This window comes from Drosophila pseudoobscura, chromosome 2 (assembly GCF_009870125.1).
Source record: "Drosophila pseudoobscura strain MV-25-SWS-2005 chromosome 2, UCI_Dpse_MV25, whole genome shotgun sequence".
NCBI lineage: Eukaryota > Metazoa > Arthropoda > Insecta > Diptera > Drosophilidae > Drosophila > Drosophila pseudoobscura.
The window spans coordinates 30,367,160-30,393,838 of NC_046679.1; the positions used below are offsets into that span (position 1 = coordinate 30,367,160).

The 26,679-nt window shown below is 43.9% G+C and overlaps 2 protein-coding genes and 2 long non-coding RNA genes across 4 annotated transcripts; 1 reads left to right on the forward strand and 3 right to left on the reverse strand.

Annotated features, from left to right (window-relative positions):
* Positions 1 to 696: 696 nt before the first annotated feature.
* Positions 697 to 1,960, reverse strand: LOC4803247 (uncharacterized). The gene is made up of 2 exons (XM_001359983.4): positions 1,465 to 1,960; positions 697 to 1,408 (listed from the first exon to the last, which is right to left on the reverse strand). The coding sequence occupies exons 1-2, from the start codon at positions 1,700 to 1,702 to the stop codon at positions 1,047 to 1,049; spliced, it is 600 nt and encodes a 199-aa protein (XP_001360020.3). The 5' UTR covers positions 1,703 to 1,960; the 3' UTR covers positions 697 to 1,046.
* A 734-nt stretch (positions 1,961 to 2,694) lies between these two features.
* LOC117183236 (uncharacterized) lies at positions 2,695 to 6,401 on the reverse strand. The gene is made up of 4 exons (XR_004468368.1): positions 5,857 to 6,401; positions 4,430 to 5,783; positions 4,154 to 4,368; positions 2,695 to 3,711 (listed from the first exon to the last, which is right to left on the reverse strand). It is a non-coding gene; the product is annotated as an uncharacterized lncRNA (long non-coding RNA).
* A 1,967-nt stretch (positions 6,402 to 8,368) lies between these two features.
* Positions 8,369 to 22,266, reverse strand: LOC26532464 (uncharacterized). The gene is made up of 4 exons (XR_001452003.2): positions 22,170 to 22,266; positions 10,179 to 10,646; positions 9,556 to 10,111; positions 8,369 to 9,494 (listed from the first exon to the last, which is right to left on the reverse strand). It is a non-coding gene; the product is annotated as an uncharacterized lncRNA (long non-coding RNA).
* Positions 12,240 to 15,968, forward strand: LOC4803248 (uncharacterized). Its single transcript, XM_001359984.4, has 6 exons — positions 12,240 to 13,419; positions 13,492 to 13,646; positions 13,886 to 13,994; positions 14,055 to 14,278; positions 14,342 to 14,459; positions 14,519 to 15,968. Exons 1-6 carry the CDS (start codon positions 12,528 to 12,530, stop codon positions 14,767 to 14,769), a joined length of 1,749 nt encoding a protein of 582 aa, XP_001360021.3. The 5' UTR covers positions 12,240 to 12,527; the 3' UTR covers positions 14,770 to 15,968.
* Positions 22,267 to 26,679: the final 4,413 nt, after the last annotated feature.

Below are 26,679 nucleotides of genomic sequence, written 5' to 3' on the forward strand. Positions count from 1 at the left end.
ACAGCTGCTCGAAGTAGGACATGCGCATATCGCATGTTTATCTCACATTTTCCGCATTTTCCGGTCGCACTTTTCCCACCCAACAAGTGTTTGTTTTGGTCTAGCCGTGTGTAAATATTTACTATTTATTTCTAAGAGGATTCTAGAGTCTGCGCAGTTTCCAGACAATATTTGTAAATATTTCACAGCTGTTTTGACTTTCAAACGATATGCAACTGGTTTGTGTTGCTCTTTGGAGAGTTTTTGAAGGGTTTATGGAGAGATTTAATTAAATCTATGTATGTTACCAGAGACATTTCAAAGAAGTATTATGGCACTTGCTTTGCTTTTACTGTCATTTCGAATTTGTATTTAAATAATTATTGATTTCTCAATAAATTGAACAATATGCAGACATTTATTCCATCTACCCCCTTGGTGCCCACATCCCTAGCTCCACAATTAAATACTCATTTACCAAATGGGATGCACACCTTTTTGGGGGTGTTCCTTTCTTTTTTTTTAAGGCTTCCGTGGAAAGCAAAAACCTCGACTCCATCCAGGGTGTTGTCTGGCAAATGCGGCACCTTTTGACCCTGGTTCCAAATCGTGTTTTCGAATGGTAACGGACACCCTGTAGAGGGAACATTTTAACAACTGATTTAACTGAACTTTGATGACCCAAAGGATGGTTGTCCAAGGATTGGTTAACAAGGATTACATTTTACTTGCATATGCAGGAGCATTTATTTTGAAGGTATGCCTACAATTGAACATTCTGCGGAAGGCCGAACCTTTCGGTAGTGTAACAATTTAAAATTGTTGGGATTCTGTGGCGTATTTTAGGGGAAAAAATTGAAGTCACCAAGTGTTGAGGATAGTGTAAGTAATTGCCAAGAGGATAGTGTATAGATGTTTTGTAGCGTTTGTCTTTCAGCGCTCGAAGGATGCCTCCGACCGTCGGCTAGTCGTTCTCGAGGCTCGGGAGGACAACGCAAGTAACGATTTGTGGTTGAAGTGTTTGCCAAGAGGATAGTGTTTATAGTAGATGCTTGTGTCTTAGTGTCTTAGTCTTCCAGCTCCTGCAGGGTCAGAGCTACAGCGACCTCCGGCTGGGGTGTGTTCAAAACCTCGATGTCCTCCTCGCGGTCAGACTGATTGAATTGGCCGTCCGATTGAGTCTGATCCTGCTTCACCTGCTGCAGCTCGTGCACCTCCTCCATGCCGACCGACATGCCAGAGCCAGCCTGCTTCTGGGCCTTGGTGCGAGTGAAGAGCATCTTCCAGTAGCTCGATATGGACTCCTTAATTGTGGGCTTCACATTGGGCAGCGGCTTGTTGCTGACCTGGCCCTGGTCCTGCTGCTGCTGCTCCTCCTCGCCAGCAACAGTGGTCACATTGCTAGTCGAAGACACTGGTTCATCACCATCTGTAAAAGATCAACGAGAGTTACTCCAAGTTGGCTGCAAGCCAGCGCGTCCTTACCCTTTTGTGCGTTCTTGAAGCGCGTGAAGAAACGACCCATTGTGTTGTTCTTGCTGGGATCCTTCTGGCGGCCGGCTGATTCGGCCACATCTTGGAGCTCCTCCTGGAAGTTGTGCGGCTTCTTGCTCAGCTTGAAGAAGCGCTTCAGCGAAGTGGACTTGGTGCTGACCGTCGACGCGACACCCGACCCGTCCAAGCCCTCTGGCTCCGGCAGCGGTACATCCTGCATGTTGGACATGTCGTTTTTAGTCCAAAACGCCAAGCGACACAAGGTTTTTAGAAAATGTTTTGAAATTGTTAAATTTGTACTTTTCGACGATTTTTTCTACTGAGATGTTCGTCACGAGAGACGTATGGAAATATAATGACGAGGGAGAGCTCTGTACGAATGTGATTTGCAGGAAAGTCAGGGACTACTTCCCATAAAAAGAACTCCCTACACGACTACGAGTTTATTTTTACTTGGGATTTCCAAAACGCGCAACGAGTGAAAATGTAATAGAAGTGAGCAGAGCGCTCTACGAATGTGAAATGCAGGAAAATCAAGGCCTGCTTTCCAAACGAATTCGGTGTCTATTTTTCTCTGTGAGACTCGGACTCTCGGCCAACTTGGATACAGAGGAGATTCAGCGTTTGGCAATTTGGAAACTTATATGTTTTAACTGTGGGTAACATGTGTTAACAACGACATCGGAACAGGTTTCAATTGATACGATTTTAATTTTATTTTACCCCCAATCGAATCGGCAAAAAAGCGAAGAGGCAAAAACCAATTCATTCAATATGTGCACACAGCAGAGCACAGCACAGACAATACAATACCCCCTTGTTATCCAGTGTGTGTTTTTCTCCATTGTTCCACTCGACGTCCAGTGTGTGGGGGAGCCCACCAACAAAGTCGTTTCAAAAATCAATTGAAGGAACTCTGGTGGCGATTCCTGCCGTCGACATGCTGCACTCTCCACTCCTCTGAAGAGTACCTTAATTTATGTAGTTATGTGCCGAAAACAATGGACTTTTGTTCGCTCAAAGGTGTTGAGATTTTAAACGATTACGGGCACGCAGAGAGCTTTAATGTTTCATATTAATATCCAACCCCCAGCTAATGGGAAAAGCGCACCCCCAAGCCCACAAACAAACAAGCCACACAACACAACAAAGAGACATCAATAAATCAACAAGAATAAAACACGAAAAAGGGAAATGAACAAGGATAATGTCATCTACAACATCTGCTGCGCATTCACTCCACTCCACTCGACTCAGTCTCCAGGCAAAAGTGTGAAAATGTCAGCGACAATGGGGGGCTACTCTCATAGAACCGGGCGCCATATAATGGCCAAAACGGAAATGTTGTTGTGCAGCAAATTCATGGCCAACACACAGTTGCAACAAGAGCCGGCATAAGCACCCCCTGAGGGTTTACGCAGCAGCCACACAAAAGGATAGGAGCTGCCACTGAAGCTGGAGCTGGAGCTGGAGAGAGAGCCACAACAATGGCAGCAGAAGCTGCAACTTGCAACTGCAACTGGAGACCGCAAAATGTGTTGTTGCCACACAGAGCCCTCAAGGCAATGGTTGGGAGATGATGCTGCTGCTGTAGATGGAGCTGGGGCAACTCATAAGTTGGTCTGCCAGACAAATCCTCAGAGCAAGTGCATTCATTCATTGGCAATAACAATCAAACTGCTGTTGGCAGTTGGTAGCCAGCCCTTCTCCTCGCCATGTCTCCTCCTCCTCCTCCTGCCTCATGTTGCACACACATTTGCAATGCCATTCAACTTGTTTGTGCTGCCTGCCTGACAGCCAGAGCCAGAGCCAGAGCCAGAGCCCGAGCAACAGCCACAGCAAACCACAAACCATTTTGTGTTGTTGACTTTAATATTTCGGTTTTTGGTTGAAGTACAACAATCCTACAGCCATATCCTCCCCTTCCCCTGCCATTTTGACCGAATAGATATCTGTTCTATGTGGGAAAGGTAAACTCTGAAACAGTAACCGATAAAGAACCCTCGAGTCGTAAATCTTTGAATTTTTCTTACATTTTGGCACTGCCGTTCGGTTCGGTTTTATAGATTTACAATATTTACATAGTTGCCCCAGTCCTCAGTCCATTCCATTCCACAGATAACGAAGGGGCGCTCTGTGGCAGCGATAAAGAGTTCAATCGCATCGGTTTATTGGCCCGCTGTGGATATCATCCATCGTTTGTTCAATTACCGCTTGTCTGGGAGTCTCGCACTCTTTCTGTATTTAAAATAAACATCATTGTTTAATGATAATAATAATCCACCCATCCATGTGTGTGGATTGTGTAATCGTTGATAAAAATGGGTTGGTTTTTTTTATGGCCTCACACTTTCACTTGATCGAAGAGGGGGGAGACCTCATATCATTAATGGAGTATAAGGTCATTATTACCCCTAATTTAAAGAATTTTTCTCTTTCAATTAGGGATAACCACATATCGATTGATGGTTATCGAAGGGTTGCTTTCGATGTGCTTATTTTTTCACTTTATCGATGACCGAAATCACACCTAATTTCTCAAAAATATTTTGTAATCTTTAATGATAAAGATCATTCTACCCCTACTTCCGCTACTGCTACAATCGAATGGCTGTTGTAAGGTTGCTTTTGATGAATTCACACATGTAATTTATCGAAATTAAAGGTAAAGAAAGCTTACCTAATTTCACCTCAGGCAGATATGCGACACTTAATGGGGAAGATTCATGGTTAAAAATCGTAATATAATCAAGAAGTAAATTCAGTCTTCCTGTACACTGCTCCTCCAGCTATCGAATGGCTATTGTAGGGTTGCAGTCGATGATTTCTCGCTCTGCCTACTATCGATACAGCCTTCGTTAAGCCTTGCTCATTTCTCAGCCAAATGAGCACCACCTGCAAGACCATAATCTTCTTTAATAAGTCACAATATGGCCAAGAAGTTAATCAATAATACCAGTAGCCATAAATTCGAGGCGCCTGGATATCGACTGATGGCTGATGGCTATCAAAGGCGCCAGCGGCGCCTGCAGTCACCAGAATGTCAACGGTTTAATAAATAAGCAACAGCAACAGCCTCTGGCCAGATGGGGAGCAGGCGGCGCGCGACTGCAATTAAAAGAAAAATAAAAGCAAAAAGGGAAGCCAAGTGCGGCAAAGATCGACTCAGAGATCAGTCAGAGCAGAGGTCTCCCCGATGATGTGGCTGTCGTCGTCGTTGTCGTTGTTGTCGTCGTGTGCGACAGGAGCTGATTGTCGTCGTTGCAAGCTGCAGCAGATCCGAATCAGAATCAGAATCGGAATCAGAATCAGCATCGAAATCAGCGTCGACACTGCGATATTTGAGTCTCGGGTCTGCAGAATTATGATCGATTTATTATGCGACAACAAGCGACGGGGCAACAGGGCGGCAGGGCGGCAGGGCGACAAGAGACGGCAGCGACATGGCTAACGACAACGCAGACATGGCCAAGTGGCTGTGACAGGTTTGGGGGCTCCGTCTTGGATGGAGCTGCTCTTCTCTCGGGTTCTTGGCCCACAGAATATGCGCAAGACATTGATTTTCGCCAGGTAATGAGGCAACTCATTAATCATTTTTTCGTTGCGCACACAGCCGACGCCACAGCAGACACTGGCTGCGGGGATTATGTTGCTTGCAACAGGCGGCGGCACACACACACACCACACACACACTGCAACGGCAACTGTTGCTTTGGCTGCTGCTGCTGGTGGCTCTGACGGAATGTTGGCAACATGATGGGGCATGCAGCCGCAGCCGCTGGCTGGGATCGGGACAGCTGCAGCATCACCAGCAGCTTCTCATCTCTCTCTCTCTCTCCCGTTCTCTCTCTGTCTCTTGGTGCCACCGCCTGGCTGCTGCTGCTGCTGCTGTCTGCTGTCTTCTCTTCTTGTTCTCTGCTTGATTTTGTTAACCTTTTGACCATTTGAAGTTATTTTTGTATGCTTTACTGCCAATTTGGTGGTCATTGGCCATTCACTTGACTTGCGCCTGTTGCCTGCTTGTCCGCCTGTCTCTGCGGTTGCTCTTTTGGCACACAACGACGCACCATGTCTGACAGTTTGGCCGATTGCCTGCTTCCCTGACTGCCTCTGCCCCTTCCTCTTGGCCGCTTGTGGCCTCTGTCGTGCGTTGCCTTCGCGGTCGCGGTCATCTCCTGGCTGGCTTGTGGCACACACAAACACACACAGACAGACAGCATGGCTGCCAGGATGGCAGATTGAATGATGCTGCAGCGGGTCCGGTATGGTCTGGTCTGGTTTGGTCTGCTCTGGTGGTTCCAATAAATGCTCTATAGATGGAAGTGGAGTGTGTTTAAGAGTTTAGTGTTAGAATTTAGTCATATTTAATTAGTTAAAACCTACTACAAACCGGAAGGGAAGGACTCTTTTTAGCAGTTGAAGCTATATATGTCCTAAGAGATCGATTTAAATCCATTATTCCTATGGTATTTATATGATATTGTCTTCCGAAATGGATGAACCTTTACTGGAATGTAAGAAATGGTTGAATTCATTGCAAATTCTTACAAAAACTTATGCTCCGAACGATCCTTGCTCTGAAAACTAGTTCCAAGTGATCCTGTGATATAGTGAGCCGATTCGGGCATGGCCTAGTCGACTCCTTAGTTGATACTAATCCAGAAAATATACACTTTAGAGCTCCAAATAGATAGATTCCTTCCTTTCGTCGGGATCATAATACACCTCCTTAAGAAGGGTATCCTTTCTGTACAGGGTATACACTGCCGAGCACCTGCGTTGGCCTATTGCACTTGTCTCTCGTCGCACAGTTTGTGGCCACAGCTTGTAAATGCTTGTCGTCGTCGCTTGGCCGTTTTGGGGGCCATTAGCCTTCGCCTTTGGGCCATTCGCACAGGCACACGCACTCCAATCCGTACACGACGAAAATTTCTTCATTTCCTCCTGCAGTTGTTGGCAATTATTTATAGTTTTTTCCTGATGTATTCAATTTATTATGCAGATGCACAGGCAGAGGCATTTGTTGTTAGAAAGTTTCTGGGGCGGGCACTTCGAACATATTGGGAGGTAATTCTTGGCGAAGAACGGGGAAGTTCTTTAGATTTATTAGCTATTGATATTCCCATTTGATTAACGATGTTTCACACACTTAACCGATCGTTGGCTCTATCAAAATCTACTTAAAGTTCATCACACTTCGGGTGGTAATTAATTACAGCAGAAAACCCCCCATCTCCCCATACCCATCTCCTCGGTAATTAAGAGACAACTTAATTTTGAAGGTTGGCCAGGCAGCCAGCGATCGGCATGCAATTTTCCATGCATTAAAAGTTTAAAGGCCAGAAGCAGGCAGCAGCAGTAGCATCACTAGACAAAAACATTTTCTAATTTATTAATATGTTTAAGAGTTGGCGTCTTGGACACAAGACCGCAAAAAAATTGTATTTAACAAACAAGCGATCGACTGACAGCTAACATAGATCGCCATGGACCATTAGAAAGCGATTAGATAGCGATACAGATACTCGATGCAGCGGTAGATATCCCCCGAAAGACATATGTAGCCCACGAGCAGGCGATCGACCGCCGCCGCCGAAACAATGTCCCCCCGGGATACCCCCCTGGCTAACCGCCCTGGCTAATGCTAAAAGTCGAACGAACAATGGCAGCTAAACATGGCATGGTTAACAGTTTAATTTTCCTCCTCCTCCTCCTCCTTCTCTTTCGAGCGAGAGGTAGAGGTAGAGGGAGACAAACAAAAAATGCCGCTACATGCGGATACTTAATGTATCCGCCAGATACGTAACAGAGACAACAACAAAAAAAAAACCTATATAAAATACCGCTCTCAATCTCAGGACTAAACAAAAGCAAATCTAAACAGCAAGAAGGAAAAAACACCAACTGCAGTTATCGCTCATTATGGATCGCTTGATCAATGGCTTGCAGGAGAGAGAGGGAGAGATCTTCCCCGAAAAAAAAACGCACACAGACTCCAGTCTAGAGACTGGAGACTCCAGACTACAGAAAACAAAGGAGGCTTCAGGTCAGGCCAACAAGTGTTGGCCACAACGCACAACCCCAGTGGCCAGAGGCAAAAAGCCAGAGCCAAAAACGGTAACAATAAAGCAGCTTCCGCCTCGTATCCTTTTTGGGTCCTCATTTTGCATGGCCTGCTATGAAAAAAATCCGAAGCAATACTTACTATAATACCCGTTGAAAATTAGTCCAAAAACTGTAGGGTATGGCTCGAGACGCACTTTATGAGGCGCTACTTTTGGGTCTCAAGGGAGAAGCATGATCGGTTTAGCCTATACATCAGATGAGACACATTTAGAGATATTCTATCTATTGAATCCTCTTTTTTTAATTCAGAAATAAACCACATTAATATATGTGTATCCCTTATTCCTTATACCCTTTAAAGCTACCTTTATTTGTCTGCTACTCCCGTACCTTTGATCCCATTTCATTATGCTAATAAAGCATTTAATTAACGCACCATTTATGGGCATCAACCCGAGGATCGAATGGAGTTTACTTTCCTTTAGCCTCCGCCTCAACCACATCCACGTCTCCATCTGCAACGCGACTCCTTCCTCTCAGGCGCGATCCACATCCTCATTCATACATAGTATCTCCATTGTGGTGCGTGCAGCGTATCGGCCAGCACAGAAAAACACAGCTGCGGTTTAGGCGGCATTATGGCTAAGACCGCAGCAAAAAACCTTAAGCAAAGTAAAACAGAAACAAAAATGCGGTAACCGCAAATGTTTTGCTGTAATTTCTGGTGCCTTTTTTTCGCATAAACGTTTTCGATTTGGATGCAGATACAGATACACTTTTGAGATATACTTTCAGTGCCCTGGCCTTCTGCCTTGCTGCTTCGGTTTTCTTTTTTTGTTCGACTGCCAAATGACATTGAAATGAATAGGGTTTTTAGTCGATTTTGATTCACGCGAATGCGGCCAGAGATTCGTTTCGGTTGAGCAGATACATATATAGGAGGGCGGTTCTTGAAAGTTTTTGCTGCGATTTCTGGTTGTTTTTTGAGATTGAAGGCCCTGGGAATTGATTTATGAAGTCAGGGAGCGTTTTAAAGGTAGTCGGGATATGTGTATCTCATGTCTGACAATATTTCTGGTCTCAAAATCAAGTCATTTCGCTTCCCAGGACTCAAACCTTTTCTGTGCGCAAAAATTCAAGAACCCACTGCATTCTCTGCACATTTTCTCTAGCAAATCCTAAGTAGTTTTCTATGTCAGCGGCTCACATTACCCGCCCGATTTGGTGGCACTATAACCATTTTCCATATTCATAGCCGAAACTCCAAAGCAACTCCCATAACCATACGCACAACTCCTCGCCAGCTGTCAAACGGAACAATGATAATTTCCCCAAACCGAAAACTGGCTTCTCCTCCTCCTCCTTCTAAAGCAAAAAACAGAATCCAAGGAAACATTTTGGCCAGTACCGTTAGCGGGGCCATAACCCATCAATTATATTGTAATGATGTCTGGGTTCAGTTGAAGCTACTTCTTCGAATGCTACTTCTGCAGCCGCCGCTGCAGTCGCATCTTCAGAAATCATGAGCAACAGGAATGGCAACTGGAGAACATGCTCATTATCAACGGATGGATTGGGGGTACGAGGCACGAGGGGAGGGCATTAGAATGCCAACAGAGAGGGAGAGAGAGAGCTGCCAGAGACGAGCATTCAAGTTCGAAAAGGAAAACTACTTATAGCACTACTGATGAGAATCGCGCCCAGCCAAAATCCACGCAGCCTGACACTCGCTTTGGTATGTGGCATGCACTGCAAGAAAACACCCAAAAAGGTGTTCCTAAGATCGAGAAGGTGATCATATCTTAAACAGATTTTGCTCTGAAGATTCCAGTACTCTTCGGACTGTTGTCCATCTTTCAGTTCCGATTCCTCCTCGATTTATAGTGTTTTATTCTTCTGATAACATTTGGAATCTGTATGTAGACATCCCTTTTTGAAGATCATCTCAAGGACCACTAAATAATAAAATACTTTGATCAGAATTGGTGGAAGAAGTAAAGCAATCCTATGTCCTACCTAGGAGTGTGATCATCGCCTGCTAATTTGAGTCCTCTAAGCTCTAAGTTAGGTAGAGGCGTCTGCCAGCCTCAGAGCCCGTCGCCCTTTCGGCCCGTTGTGATACCGCAGAGGATCTCTCCAGATGCTCGTACAAAGTTGGCGATCTTTCTGGGACATAGTGTAGACATCTCCGAAGTGTCATTAAGAAAGGCCGAGTCCCTCTAACGAAACACAGAAGTATCCAGCTCCAGTATAATCCACAGCAGAAACAGAGTTTCAAAATTACTGAAATGGGGAATAAATTTAACAATGAATCAAAGCATCTGGTTGTATATCGATCCTCAATCGTTCCCTTCGTTTATTCCAGTGTATATCACAAGCCTCTGTGTTGCATTTGCATTCGAGTGTCCACTAAATGTCAATTAAGTGGGCTTTAACCACAGTCACAGTCCGCAGTCCACAGTCCATGGTCCAGAGGCAGTTTGATTTGGTCACCACTTCCCTGAGTCCCAGAGTCCCTGATTCCCCTCCCTCTCTGGATGATGGTCTCCAACTGCGATTTCCACTTTGCTTACTACAAATACAGAACAGAACATAACATAACATGAAGTAATAGCAATAACAATATTGTCTACACACACACACACACGGCTTCTACCATCGTCTGCTTCTGCGTCTGTCTGTTGCTGTGGCTTTTGGTGGAGTGGAGGTGGTGGAGACGGTGTCTCCTCCAAGAAGATGGCTGGAACTATCGTCATCATCATTATAATCATTATTATGATCATCTGCATGTGTGAGCCTCTCCCAGTGGCGGCTCCCTTTGTCATTTTGTGGCATGACGCATGCGTAACGTTCGATTTGATTCAATTAATGGATGGGAATTGTCTGTACGTGTGGTTTGATTGGGTTTGGGATCTCGCTTCGAGATTTTTTCTCTGTTCTCTGGGCTCCGTTTGCTTTTCTTTCCTTTGTGGTCTGTGATCTAAGCAGACTTTGAGGCAGACTTTGACGCAGACTTTTCTGTGGATGCCTGTTGCATGTGGCAGATGTAGCAGAATCTGCAGTGGAGTGGAGTAGAGTGTAGTGCTGTGTAAACAAGCAAAGTGTTGCTGCAAGGAGAAGAGTTTCAGAGACTTGTAAGAGTTTTAATGTGTACAAAATTGTAATTTTCTTAAAGCAAGAGGCTGTTGATTATTATAAATTTAAGCTATAATTAATGATTATTTATAAGATACAATTTCCATAGTATTTATAGCCCACAGCTTTCAAAGGAACAGCCGGAGATTGTTCTACTTTTGAGGTTCCCTCTATAGCGCTTTTGCCTCTGTTCTAAGGATATTTCTGTACCAAGAGACTCTCCTCCAGAGTATTTAAAAGAATCTCTAGTGTAAATCCGACGTTCAAATACTTAGAGGCTACAACTGATCTAAAGATCACTCTCTTTTCGATTATCTGAGATCTATGAACCCTTCAGAAAACTCCGAGTCTATGATATTGCTACAACAACACACGTTCTGTGGCTCCCTGCTAATTGATTGAGTGCATAATAATTGGTAGCTCTCATGATTAATTGCAATTTTATTCCACAATCACGAAATGCCAAGTACGCCCCGAACGATGCCCAACTTCCATTAAAAACTCCACTCGTAATGATTATCTTTAAGACTAAACGCCCGCATTGTCGCGTCTAATATATCCACTTTTAAGCATCAGAAAATACTCGTACACCGACGACTGGCACATCATATTTTCCATAGACATAGACATAGACATAGACGGTTGTTTTATTTGTCAAGTGTGCAATTATTTATAGTTGGGAGACGACGCCAACGCCAACGCCAAAGCCAAAGCCAAAGCCAATTGCAGGCAGGCAGCAGCTGGGACTAGTACTGCGACTGGGGTTTTAGCCAACTATGCATTGTTGTTGCCTGCATAATAATACCAATTTCAGTTGGATCTCCGACTGTCGCTCGTCGAACAATTAACAATTTTTAACCTTGTTGTGCATGATGCATGTGTCTATGATCATCTCTCTGTGGATTCCATGATGATCATCGTTCAGTGGCCTGCATGATGATCATCATCTCTGATGATGCACCACTTGGTTCGTGTGCATAAAAACTGCTGCTAAATTGTTTCGGATTTTTAGTCTGTGGCATTTGCATACTTAGCTTCTCGCCTCTTGAGTGCTCTTTCGATTTCCATTTCGGTTTTGCAATTGAAATGATTTCGCGTTTGAAGATTTCGATATCATATTGATGCTTCGTATTGCAAAATGCATTTCCATTTGCATAATCGATGGCTGATTGCCGATTGCCATGTGGCGTCTGTTGTGGCCTGTCGTCTGGCATAATTAATTATGAAAGTTTTAATTGATTTTCAACTACGTTCCATCTAAATTTATGCATCGTTATACGTTATACGATATTCTCGTTAGCATTTGAGCAGATTTTAGCAAAACTAAGATGACATCGATGGGGCTTAAATGAGGTTTTGCGTTTCACAAGTGGTGTATCACAAGTTTGTGGCTCGAAAAAATTGATGTCACTTGGTTTCTTTATAGAAACTGCAATTGTAGTGGTTTACTCTAACATTAAACTCTACAGAAATTCCCTCAAGATTCTTCAACGACACATGTGCCTCGACAAAAACGTTTCGAATTGGTTTTCCATCGCTTCCTAAGCTGTAGTAGTAGGAAAGTACTAAACCAAGATATAAACTTAACAGAAACTATCCCCATTCCCCCCAAAGACTGCAAGCCCAACATTTGGCCTGTTAACAGCCTGTTGGAACAGCAGCACCACCCCACACCACGACACACTCTCCCCCAGAAGAGTGGTCGGTCTTCCAACATTGCAGAAGTGCAATCAGAGTAGCGTGACTTTGTTTTTCTTTTGCTGTTTGGCTGGTACAAAAAGTGAAGGTTGAAAAATTTCTGGAAAGGCAACAATTAATGCTCTGATAAAGACAGAAAGAAAGAAAGACCACAGATGTGGTGGCATGTGGCATGTGGCAGATGCAACTGGCGACAGTCGCTGATTGAAGTTCCGTTAATAATGTTGTCGAAGCGTTGCAATGCCTCGATAAGCGCTCTCGTTTTGACGCTATATTATGTGGGCGTGGTGGTAGCCATCGTCGGTGGTACTGACGATTTTGTGACCATGGGAATGCGAAGGAGTAGGCGTGGCCCAACGATCACGGAGCGTCCTGGTGGCATGGTAATGGAGGGCATTGGTTTCCAGTACACAATGCGCTACCAGCCGGGGTTCCATCTGCACAAACTGTTCGCCCAGCCGCAGGCGGGGGAGCCAACAGCAGCGTCATCGACAGAGATGCCCATGGCAACACCAGAGCCCCCAGCACCGCCGCCAGAGCCCACTCCAGAGGAGGATCCGGACGAGCCAGAGCCCACGATACCCATGCGCACGACATCCGCACCTGTGGAGCCCCTGCCCGAGGAAGTATCGCCCTCACCACCGCCAGGAACGGATGAGATGATGCCCAGTCCGACGCCTCCTCCGACTCCTCCGCCAGAGATGAAGCCCACCAAAAGACCAACGATGAGGCCACCTCCGGGGCCTCCTATGTTGCCGTCCAGCACCAAGACCTCCATTATGCAGCCCCAGCAGACGATCAAGAACCTCCTCTTTGGCTCCCCCATCGAAGCGAATCTCATACTGAAGCAACCGAGTGCCCCCAAGTCGCGGGGCAAAGGCTTTCTCAGTCTGTTTGAGGTGATCAAGTTTCCCAACACCAAATGCAGCGTCTCCATGGGCGACATACGCACCATGGAGGGTGTGTGCTACCACGAGTTCGAGTGCAAGAGCCTGGGTGGCATTCCCACCGAAAGCTGTGCCGAGGGCGTGGGCGTCTGCTGTGTCTGTGAGTGAAAGTTGCCACAAGTCCGAGGATCCCACAAATGCATTTGCATCTAATTTCTATCTACTTTCGCAGTTGTCAACGGATGTGGCGATGTCACCGGCCAGCAGATCGTTTACTTCGAGAGCCCCAACTATCCGAATGCAGTGCGGGAGATGATGATCTGTGTGCTGATCCTCAATGTGCGGAAGGGGGTGCAGCAGCTGAGATTGGATTTTCAAATGTTTGAGGTGGGATTGGGAGGGATCTTTAAGAAGAGGACTGTGATCTTCAGGATTCTTTTTAAAGAGGATCGTTGATCTACAGGCTTTTCGGCCATGAATATCATTGATCTCGGCTTCCCTTAGGTATTAGAAAGCGATCTTTACTCAAAGAATCACTAGATCACAGTTGTTTAGTTCAAGAACCACCCATAGATCAAATGTTACTGGTTTTATAATCACCTTTTTGTACTTTTCTTCCCCTTTAGCTTAGTCGCCCCACCAATGGCGATTGTGTGGACGATCAGTTCATAGTTTCAGGCCATAATACCAATTTCCAGATACCCATACTCTGTGGCATCAACACGGGCCAGCATAGTAAGTCCCTTAACATCTTTCAACATTCTCCACCTTCAAACTCTATCAATCTCCCTTCAGTTTACATCCACGTAGGCGACTCCAACGAGGGCAAAGTATATCTTTCTGTATTCGTAAAAGTCTCCAGTGGTGGACGTTCTTTCAACATCAAAGTCACCCAAGTGGAGGATGATCTGGCGCCCAATAATTGTCTGCAGTATTTCACTGAAACAGAAGGAATTGTCAAGTCCTTTAACTACGATACAGATGGCTCCATTGTAGACAACAGAGAGGCCACATATTTTGTAAGTATTTCAATTACAAATTGGTTGATTATTGGGTTTCTATAGATTCGATTTTCCTTTAAGAACAATCTAAATTATGCCATATGTCTGTCGCGTATGAAGAATGTCTGCAGCGTCAGCTACAACACAGAGCAATTGGGCGGCGACCAGCCAGACTTCCAAATTGTCAACAAAGATGAAGGTAAAGTCATGGACAAATCTAAAAAAGAATCCCCTATCAAAGAACTTTATTTTTTCCAGCCGAAAACGATCTCATTTCTGATGGCCAGGCGGGGGCTGGTATCTTCAATTGCCCTGACGACTTTATAGCCATCAATTCAGTGCCGTTGTGTGGCGAGAGGTTCAATGATGGCCGAGAAACTGAAGATTTTACGATGCATTCGACGGTGAGGGATACGGCCGCCGGTCCCATCATCCTGCCCTTTCGCACCGATGCCGAATATGTGGGTCGCGGTTTTCGTTTGCTCTACAGACAGGAACTGTGTGTCTGATCTGGGAATCATCGCCATCGCCATCGCCATCTCCATGTCGATTTCTAGTTCACAAGAGAGGCATATACACAGCACCATGGCTGATGGATGAATGGACGGATGGATGGATGCCTTTCTGGCTTCAAATACAAAATTGAATCTTTTACGCTTTGGTCAAAACTTGGGGGCATTTGATTTTGTTATGGGAACGACATCCATATCCGTTGCTTTGCCAGCACTAGGCTGCTGCCCCCGTGTTAATGTGTTTTGTTGTTGTTGTGTGATTTGGTGGCTTAGTTTTGGCGCCGCCCACCCACCGTCACGTCATCACGTCACAGAAGGAGGCGTGTCCGGGTCTGGGTCCTCCGCAGGTTTGTAAGTTCACACACCATTCGGTTCTCCCTTCTCCCTTGCACTTGGAGGTTCCAGGTCCTCCAATCCGCGTTGGTGTTTGTTGACAGGTTTATTTCAAATTTGCACATCTACCAAAAAAAAAAAAAAATATATAGATAGATACTATGACGAAATCTATAACTTGCCGCATCGCCATAGCGACGACGACTCCTCTACTGCGATTTCTATGCTTAAATTTGTAATAAATTTGATTTTTTCCTTTCGATTGCAACGGATGATGTGATTTTTTCTTTCCCCTTCGTTTTTTTGTTTTTTGGATATCCAACTGTCTGTTTGTCTTTGTGTTCGTTGGTTCCGTGATAAAGTCACAATTAACCCACGCCTTTTTCGTAGCGGTACTCTTGTCGGTACATACATTTGCATATCATTTTGATTGTTTCGCGATTCGGTGGGGCTGAACCCGGGCGACATCATGACTATCTATCGCTTGGATGACTGACTGACTGTAAAAGTGTGCACTAGTCGTTCCTCTGGTAACACCAACAACTAGACCAAAGCAATCATCAACCAGAGCCAGAGCCAGAGCCAGAGCTGTGCTGTCTACAACAACAAATTACTTCTCGACCAACAATAGACAAATGAAAGAAAACCCAAAAAAAAACAACAAAGCATATTGCATGCAAAAGTTTTTTGAAGTTTGTCATCAAATGACGTTTTGCGGATACCTTTTCTGGGGACACACCAACTTTATGTCGACTCTGGCAAAGAGGGGCAAGCGGCACAGTGGGGCTAGGATACCAGAAAATTATGATAGAATTAAAGGGAAGTATGGGGTTGTGATAGTACAGGAAACGAGATCAGAATTAGAGAGATTATATATTTATCTTATATCAAGAATAACAATTATAATAATAATTATGCAACACAAATCAAAATAATAATTATTCAATAAAAACCAAGAATAACAATTATAATAATAATTATACAGTAAAAATCAAAAATAATAATTATTCAATAAAAATCAAGATTATTTAATCATATTTGTCTTATATATTTATCCATGAATCCATAGACAGACCTATGGATAATATAATATGTTTTGGGATAATATATTCTTCGATAAATATTTCCCCTAGGTGAAAAACTGTACTAGAAACATAGCTTTCAAATGCACAGAGTTTTCTGTATCATCTCGTATTAATTCTATAGCTCTGAGACCCCATCCTTAACCAATCCCATCCCACTGTACAAGTACCTCTCTCATTGCACACCAACGCCAGCCAGCACATAAATAAATAAAAACCGTAAGAAAAGCCAAGAAAATCAAAGAAGAAAAAAAGGGGGGATACAAAAATGGGTATAAAATAAAATAAAAATCCCTTCAGGGCGTAACGTGCACTACATTAGAAATTGAAAATCCACCGACACCGCCAGCCGCCAGCCGCCAGACGACGACAAACAAAAAGACTTCAACGATGACGAGGACGTTGTCGGGCAAGAGACGACATCGACATCGACATCGAGACATCGAGACATCGTCGTTGAGGTTCAAAAGACAACATGAGAATCTTTTTGGCCAAAAGCAAAAGCCCACAAAAAGGCAAAGCGCCGTTTGATGGAAATTAGGGAAACTGAAAATCATTTTTTGTTACTTTTTTGTTTCTTTTTTGGAGGTTTGGTTTTGGTTTTGGTTTTTTGGCCTGGTTTTGTTGGGGGTGTGGGAACCAAAAAGGGAACTGCAAGCGTGCATGGCAACGCCTTTTGTCACAGACTGTACCCTGCTGCACTGCATTTGCATAATTTAATCAATGGAATGAGAGAGAGGTGAAAACACAGCCATCATCAACACAGCAGAGCACAGCACAGCACAGCACAGGCCATGCCATGCCATGCCATGTCGTGGTAATCAAAGTTAAATACCTGAAAGAAATCAAAGGAAATCTCTTGGAAATCTCAGGCAACACACTTCATGGGGCTTTAATTGTCCCGCCGCGGCGGTTCGGTTCCACTCCAAGCCCCCAAAAAGCAGCCATCGAGGAGGCCTCCGCTCCACCAGTGGCATGCCGCACAGAGATCACAATCTCCGCCAGCGCGGAACAGATCAATCCAAGGGGCAGCAAGCGGGCAGCAATCAGATTGAAATGGACAAAATATTGGCAAAAATGCCAATAAATTTTTGACAAGACATTATACAAATGCTGTCTTTATTAAAAACAGACTCTGGACCACCGCTTGAGTTTTGTTAATTGCAGAGACTTATCGAACAAATACTCGTAAAATGCCAGCACCAGCACCAGCATTCGGCATGCGCCGGACCCATACCCATACCCATACCCATACCCAGACCCAAATAAAGCGATCAACGAAACGATCGAAGATCTCCTTGGAATCTCTTGGAAGCTCCTTCTCCTACTGCTTCTCCTTATCGCTGGAAGTCTATCTAATGAGAGACTCCAAGTATTTCTTGTTTCTTCTTCAGCAATTAATTTATTAACTGGTTGGACAGTCGATCATTTGGCCATTGTTAATGGTTCTTTAAACGGCATGAGGTCCGGTCCGAGGATGGTGGCGGTCCTGGCTACGGGAGAGGTTTCCTCTCCTCTCTATTCAAATCCCAAAGATCGATCGGGCTCATAAAATGCTGGACAGCCTTGTCGTAACTCAAAGTAATTAGTCATTGCGGCGATTAATGGAATGAGAATCATCAGAGTGATTCGACTCGGAGAGTTTGTCTTTAAAAAGATGCAAAAATTATTATTTAATTTAGGAAAAGCTTTAAATATCTATTGGAAAGAGGTTTTATTGATTTGGGAAGAGCATCTTTACTAGAGGTAGGAGATGGGATAATACTTTAGGGATATAATACCCATTATAACTGAATGAAAAATAAGTCCTGGATTAGTTTGAATATTTATAGAAGCGGCGTACCGGCTATCATGATGTCGAGGCACGTGTGCCTTAACAGAAAGCATTCCGATTGGTTTTTTTTTTTCATAAAATTTGAGGATATGTTATAATCGATTAATTTTAATAAATGCTCCATTGCTCCATTCAGGTGTGCACACAGAGGTGTCGTCGAGGCATGAATCAACAATCAATTTCCCTTCTAATGGGGCAGAAAACCCAAAGTGAGGCCATCAAAAACAAGTAAAATTAGGCACAAATTACAGAAATATATCACTGTATACCAACCAGCCCTCTCGCAGATCCATTTCCAATTGCAGACCAAAAAAAATAAAACGAGAGAGAGACACTTGACCCTTGGCCCAAAGATCCAGCAAAGACACTGCCACGACAATCATTATGGGGCCAGGGAATGCATTCGCAATGGATTATTATACATATGAGGAGGCACCCACTCCTTGAGCTCTGCGCTGACTTTGAAGACTTAAGATGGCTCGGTGTGCCACGCGGTCTCCCTGGAAGGTAGTAACCAAAGTGACATCGCAGCGAACACATCAAGTGAGCATTTTATGATTCACGCTTGCATTTAAAATCTCATCTCATCGCCCCAAACAAATCGCAAACAAAACGTCTATGAAACGTAAGTACCCAAAAGCAGGGGGTACGGGCACGGGCACGGGCACGGGTACGGGACTCTGGGGCTCAACTTCACGCCGTAATTAAACTGTCTTCTCGGTTTGTTGTGTGTGCACTCGTACTCGTACGAGTAGTACAAGCATTCAACCATTCAGCCGTCCAAAATCCATCCCCAAGTGCCATTTAAAGTTTCTTTTACTTAACAGATTCCCTTGTGCCCCCACACCTGTACCTGTACCTGTACCTGTACCTGTAGCTCTACTGATATGGAATACCCCCCTGTATTTGTGTCGTTTTTCACACTATTTTCTACTAATTTTAACGATTTTGTTCAACTCAACGACGAATCGGTTCAGAGTCTGAGATCTAAGGCATGGGATGGCGATGGCGATGGCGATGGAGACATGCCTCTTGCGCCCAGCGTCTCTCTCTTTGGCCATTTTATTGCCGCACTTTTAGCACATTTCGCTGACGCTGTAGCAGTCGCAGTCGCAGTCGTTGTGTTGGCCATTTATTTACATGTGTAAAAATGCTAAGTGCCTAAATGCCTCGTCGCTGCCACTTCGATGGCAGTGGAGTACTACAATGGAAATTGGCACATGGGAGATTTTTCTCTCAGTTTATGCTTCATTTGCTTCGGAAATTGAAAAAAAAACTTGGGCTATGAAAAGTGAAAAGAAAGACTGGGAGGAGCAGACAGAGAGATGCTAGAATTGATTCCAAAATTAAGAAAGAATTTTCAGAATTTATTTTGAGGAATATATTTAACCAGTGTCGAGGCACACGTTCCTCGACATTAAGATACCCGAAAACCAGTTTCTGTGCATTCTATGAAAAGAAAGATGGGAAGGAGAGCCGGTAAGCCCCATTTAGACGTTCTATATTGTTTGAATCTATAGGAAAATGTTGTCTTTAGGAAGTTTTTAGTGCCACAAAGTACTGGTAGGTATTCCTCCAGGATTCCGTGACTTTGAATGATCTATAAAGCAATTTGAGACGTCAATATAGATGTATATATAGAAAATGCTATCTATAAAGAGTACCAAACATCAAATTTATTCCAAAACTTGTCCTTTTTCGTTGGTTTAGATAAATCATAGGGTTTTTTCAGACTTCAAATAAAATATAAACCATATAAAAATATATAAAATATACAGTTCGTGTCTTTCTGGTTAGATCGGATTATAATCCATATAGTTCTCTCACTCAAAACCATATTATATTACAAAAGTAATCCAATAACTATTCTTACACACCCATTTATGTTAGTAGAAGCTTCTTCTTCATCCGCTTTCAGCTAAAACCACTTTTAGTACCATTTTTTCCCCAACTCAAAGGCACCCAAAAAGTTATCTGAGCATTCTACTCGATCATTGACCTTCCCTCGGGTGGAATACCATCACCATCACCATCACCATCATCATCATCCTCATTACCACTACCCATACAACATCCTGGACATGGTGTATTCCTGGCCATCTGCTGGAGACCCGTAGCAACAGCAGCAGCTGAGAGACGACGCATGTTAATCTCCCGAGAAGTCTGCGCACATTCATCAAAATATCAACACCCAACCAAAAAAGGAGCCTTTCCAAATTCGCGGGCTGCTGGCATCCCCATTTTTGGGGGAAATATGTTGCATGTAAAACATTCAAACGGGCAGCAGCAACCAGAGATAACAACGCAAGAAGAGAAGCAGAAGCGGGGAGGAAAAAAGTCTAGAAGAAGACGAAAATTAAATGGGGAAGAGCTCTTGGAAAATGTGCATAAATCGCGTGAAAAATGTGAAAGAAAAAACAACATTTTGACACCGAAAAAAAAACAGAAAAAGGAGAGGAAAAACTCAGAAGGCAACTGCGAGTGCGAGTGCGACTGCGACTAGATGATGATTATGAATATGAAAAATTAATGATAGTCACAGCATGGCAACAGTTGCACGCACATCGGAGTAGTCCCGGAGCTCCCCGAGAGTCCGCCAGAGAGCGGGAAATGATGTAAATAGGCAGATTAAGCATACGCAACGTTGGCCACTTTGGCCAAGCCTTGTCAGCGTCAATTTTCCAAGGCTTATCCGTTAGTTACACACACACACACACACAGAGAGAGAATCAGAGACACAGGCACCCAAGTGGCAGACAGCTTTCCACTCTCGGGGATTTTTAATTTTTATTACCATTTGCCTGATTTTTGCATTCAGTTATGGCTCTTACTTTGCATTTGCCACATTCTCTCTTTCTTTCTGTGGAAATTGTGTGGATGCGTGGATTTTTCATCGGCTCAGGTCACAGCAGAAGCAAAAGCAGCAGCAGTCGCAGTTGCAGCCAGAGTCAAACTTTCTTTCTTGACTTTCAGGCCTCCTAATCGGCTTCCATCTTCTGGCAGCGAATTCTGGCTGCTGCTGCTTCTTCTGGTGTCACCGTTTGCTGCGTCTGCGTCTGCGTCCCTGCCTCCAATCTAGCGATTAACTTTAGTCACGTTTGCCTTACGTTTAATTGCCGCACTTTTATTTAATTTCTTAACGGATTGGCCCGCTGTCTGCGGCACTGGCACTGGCACTGGCTCTGGCCTCTGGGCAAGGTTCAATTTTCCGCCTATTTTCCTCCTCTTTCTGGCTCTGTCTGACACCGCTCTTTTCGGTTGCAGGTTGCAACATTTCGCGCAACTTAAAGACTAATTAAGAATTGGCAATTAACTTGCAGATTTGATAAGTCTTTTACGCCTGGATGGGTTATGGGTTCGGGTTAAACGGTTGTTGATACTGCCAGCCATTTGTTAATGTCCTAGGCTGGTCGGGAGCAGATCTGATGGGGTATTGACGGAGTCTATCTATGGGTTTTAATGGCCATAGCTGTACTCCATACGAAATGGGGGCTTAAGTGCCAAAGATCTAAAGATCGGTTATATTAAAACCGATTTTAAAGCAGTAAAGTGAAGTTTTTATAGTCCTCTGCATATAATGGCTTTAAATACTTTGTTTTTTTTTTAGATGATCGATTATTTTAGCAAAAATTTATATTAAAATCGATTTTTAATCGATATGTAAACGAAAAATGTATGATATACTGTATTATTTTATAGGAATATCGGTTAAATTAAAATTTACTCAAAAGATTCCCGAATAATAATGGTTGGGTTTCAATTAATTTGAGATGATCGAATGTTTTAGCTGAAATGGATATTACAATCTATTTTTAATCTAAAAATGTATAATATACGATATTATTCTGTAGGAATATTGGTTAAATTAACTGAATTCGATATTAGAGTAGATGTTTAATCGAAATATTCTCTAAAAATATACAATATGATGTTGATATTGAACACTGTTTAGTTCCTTGCCTTCAATCGCCCTATTTCATTGAGAAATAGACACACGGGGATGTTATTATTATAAGAGAGAAACCATTTAAACAATAGCCCAAACCAGTCATGACCTTCACGATCATCCGGCTTTAGGGATTCTCAAAAACATTCCAAAGAAAATGTCTATTAATATATTGTAATCGCATGGCATGCATGACGCATACCAGAATAAAGGGCCTGTCCATTACGTAAACCGTTTGTTCTCCTCATCGTAAAAAGTACTTAAATTCAACTTGTTAGCCAGAGATCCGCGAGACGACTCTGGGCTCTGACTCTGAGTAAATCTAGGGGCTTGGGATTGGGCTTGGAATAAATACAAAAAAAAGTGCGCAAATCTCAACAAACGACAGCGTCATCTGCTGCGCCTAGACTCCGGCTCTGACTCTGAGTCGTTGGTTGTTCTCGTGTTTTGTTGTGCCTCGGTAGTGTTTTTTTTTTTGTTCGCTGTGTTGTCGTGGTTTAGCGACGCTCGTAAAACATGTTTTTTCAATTAAAAAATCTACGAAATGCATCACAACAGCCCGCAGTACAACACCAACATGATGCCTCATGGTCTTTCCCTCTAGTACTCTCGTACTCTCGTACTTTCGTACTGGTACTCATCGTCGTATTGTTTGCTGCAGGCACAACTCCAACACCAACTCTGACTCTGACTCTGACTTGGATTCCGATTCCGATTCCGCATCGTCCAGGTCTTAAGCCCCTCCACTTAGTTACAAGATGAAGCCCTCCTAACCGGAGGCTGCTCCTCCAACCCGTCCTCCTCCTCCTCCTTCTCCTCCTCCGTCTCCCAGCAATGATGATGATGATCCCCAGGCCTCGGCTGCAGCGTGTGACTTTATGCGGCAATTGTTAATATGACAAATTAATTTGTTACCCGGATTTGCCTTGCACCTTAATGTTTTGTGCATTAGACGCTGGGTTCTGCATATCTCTGTTCTGTATATGGATACGGGGTATCCGAATGGGAAAGGCAATTGGTCATGGCCAGGCCCCAAGGCCTTGGCTTGGATGGGCTCTAAGCATTTGAAATTTGTCTCTTTTTAGAGTCTCCTCACACAGATACCATTAGATTCCTGGCAAGTGCCATTAAAAATAACGAAATTGTAATCGAAAAAGTATCGCCAGCATTCAAAAATTAATTGATAGGTTATTTATCGATTAAAAATCGATTTGAAGTGGAAATATTTGGTCCTCTAAGTGACAGCTTAATTTTTGATTAAATATCGGTTTTGGTATCGAATAATTTATCATCTCATAGTCTAATATGCACTTAATCCATTGAACAGTGAATACTTCAATATATATCTAAAAACACCGATTAATCAGCTAGTTATCTATCCATTCTATCGATAATTTCATCGAATATCATTGCCATAATTAAAATCGATAACTCAAAAGCAGCCCACACGAAGATCGTTTCACCATTTACCTGCCACAAGCTGTTGACCAACTAATAGAGTGTCTCGTCTGTCTTTCTGTGTGTCAATTAATTGCCATTAAAGCATAAATAGTATTCGGCACGACAATTACTGGGGGATTGTCGAACATAACTAATCATAATGATCATAAACCACTATGGTCACACTGTCATAGTGCGCCAAAGTGCAGTACCGTTAGGAGTGAGTGACGCCAACGCAGAGCAGAAGTCACAGACGCCGCACAGTGGATGCCGATGCCGATGCCAAGAGTCAAGTCAAGGCAATAAATTTTCTATATGGAAAGACGCGTGTGGCAATCAACGGAGAGAAACAAAAGGATTGAGAGAGTGCAGTGCGCCCACAACAAAGAGTGGGGCTCTGGATTGTAGATTGTAGAGGGGGAGGGAGTGGGAGCGGGAGCGGGAGATTCCATAGAGCCAAGTGACGGTGCCACCAATTGCTTTCAATCAAACACAAACTCTGTCATCGATCATGCGGATGGGCTGCTTGACTGCTCCCTGACTCTGGGCTCTGACTCTGGGCTCTTGACTGACAGACAGACAGAGAGACAGACAGACGAACGACGAAAGACAGTCGTCAGAGAGAGGTCTATCCCTCTGGGCTGCAGTTGTTACTCCTTTGGGGCCAATAAAGCCGCAAAAGCCGCCTCCAGGGCCAGGCCCCCGAGAGAAGATGCAGCGTGATGACAATTTGATTTGCATGCAATGGCAATGCAAGTGCAATTATTATGGCAAAAGGTGACCAGGTTTTCATCGGTTCGAGCGATGGTATGCTTTCTGGTCGGTGGACTGGTCACCCTCACCCTCTGGATCTCACCCTCTCTTTCCTCTGTTTTGTGGCTTTCTGGCTATTTTGCATAAATGTCATTATTGTTGCCGCTGCTGTTCCCGGAGTCCACATCACAGTTCCAGGCAGTCGGAGGAGAAGCAGGAGCACCAGCCAGAGGAGAAGCAGGGAGCTATGGAGTTGCAGCTCTGGAGCTCTGGAGCTCTGGACCGGACACTATCTCAAACTGATTGACAGTTGAATTGAAAAGTTTGGCGACATTTTTCCTTATTTGATTTGTTGCTTTTGTTGTTGTTGCTGTTGCTGTTGCTGTTTCAGCGGTGCTTTGCCTCGCATCCTGGGGCTCAAAAAAGATATGCAAAAATTGCGGAAAATATATATAGTTTTCTGCACATTTTTCTTTCATTTTTTACCATTTCTTGTGTACGTTTTCCTGGCGTTACAATTTTCTTACACTTTTTCCATGTTTTTCACATACTTATAAATGTAGTTCATAACTTTTTTGGGGGTACTTTCCATCGGTAGATGGATGACAGCAAGCAATCAAGACTGAATGTCTTCTCATGGGGTTTTCTCTTTTGATGTACTTTCTGGGGATATTATTATTATTATTCCACAAGTTTTAAATGAAGAGAAGAGAGCTGTTACATTCCTTTAAAGTACTATAATCCATATAATCCATTGCACAAACAGCATCTGCAATCGATCGTATGTCTTTTCCTCAAGGAATATGCACTCTTTCGAAGAATACACTAAGGATTTCCCAAAGTATTCACACATATCCCAGGCACAGGAAATATGTACTATCCTGTTTGGTATAGGGGTAAAAATAGGAGTCCTATCGCTAACTCTTCCACAAAAACAATCCATAGAAACTATACAAAACGTAACATTCAGCACCTTTTTATTGAATCAGAAGATTTTATTAGAAGCATCTGCCAGAGAATCTGTACTACCGAACCCCGAAAGAAAACCCACCGTTCTTCCAGCATTAATTACTCATTCAGAGATTGTTTTTTTGTCTAAAAGTTTCCCCCTGAATTATTGCAAAACTATTCAAATATTGCACTCTATTAACCCCACTCACACGAGTCCCCTCCCCAGCGAAAATCTTTGACAAATCACCCAAAAGCGTTATCATGCCTTGCTCTTAGTCTTGGCCACATTCTAACGGTGGTAAGGAGGCAGGCTTTGAACGTTTAGGCCACAGCCAGACAGTCGGACAGACGCAATGGAACATTATTGACAAATATGACAACAAAGACTGACACACATGCCACCAGCAACAGCAACAGCAGCAGAAGCAGAGGCACAAGCAGAAGGAGCAGCAGCAGCAGCAGAAGGAGGAGGAGGAGGACGAGGAGGAGAAGGCGGAGAGACATGCCCCAAACTTCAGAGAAGAGAAGGCGGATAGGCTTTGGCCCATAACTCCAAAGGGGAGGAGAGGCTTTGCCCCCCCCTCTCCACTCCACTCGAATCGAGGGAAACACTCCTTGTTGGCCGCAAATGAAATGAGTTGACATGCATCGACAGCAGCAAAAACCTGGCTGGCTGGCTGACTGGCTGTCTGCCCGTCTGTCCGTCTAGCCTCTCTGGCAGTAGTCCAAATGGGAAAACGCTTTTTGGACCCACCACCGAAATGCATTTTCACATAATTACCAAATGAGCCGGTGCCTGTGCCTGTGCCCAGGCTAGTGCCGTGCCGGTGCCGCACTGCTATGCAAAAGTCGAAAATTTGAATAGCCCAATGGTGCATGGTCCAATGGTCCACGGTGCATGGTGCATGGTGGGATGGCAGTAAGTAGCAGCACTCCATTCCACAGCAGAGTGGGGCACAAACCAGAGACGAGACCAAAAGTAGTAGAAGTAGAAATGAATGGCATTTCATCGGAGACCGGCCACAGTCCAGAGACTTGGGGTCCAAAGCCAGCCAGCCAGCTAGCCAGCGAGTTTAATTGCCAAACGCAGGAGATGGCGGCAGGAGTTCGACTTGGAGGAGTTCCAGTAGCCGCGCCGTCGACTCGTCTTCAGGTTTTTGGCGGCATAATCATAAAATCCTTGGAGTTTAATAAACATTTCCACAGAATCTTTGGCATCGTTGGCTAACTCGTTTCAAGGCTTTCTGCCATGGCTTTTGCGGTACCCATTGGTATTTTTTCTTCTTCTAGAGTTGAAGGGTTGGTTTAGAGGAAAGGTATGTAACAATCAGATCTTAAGGATCCATAATATTGGGTGTGCATACTTCTGTGATCCATTGTGAGATAAAGTCCATTTCGTCTTTCAAATCTGTAAAATCTGAAGTTTGTGGCGTCTACAATTTAGGAGATATGCGACTAAAGCTTTCCAGACTTTTCTATAACGATTTCATTCACCTATATTCCAAAAATCATCATAATCTTATGGTCAACACCTCTAAGATTGTACAAAATATAAGATATGTTAGATC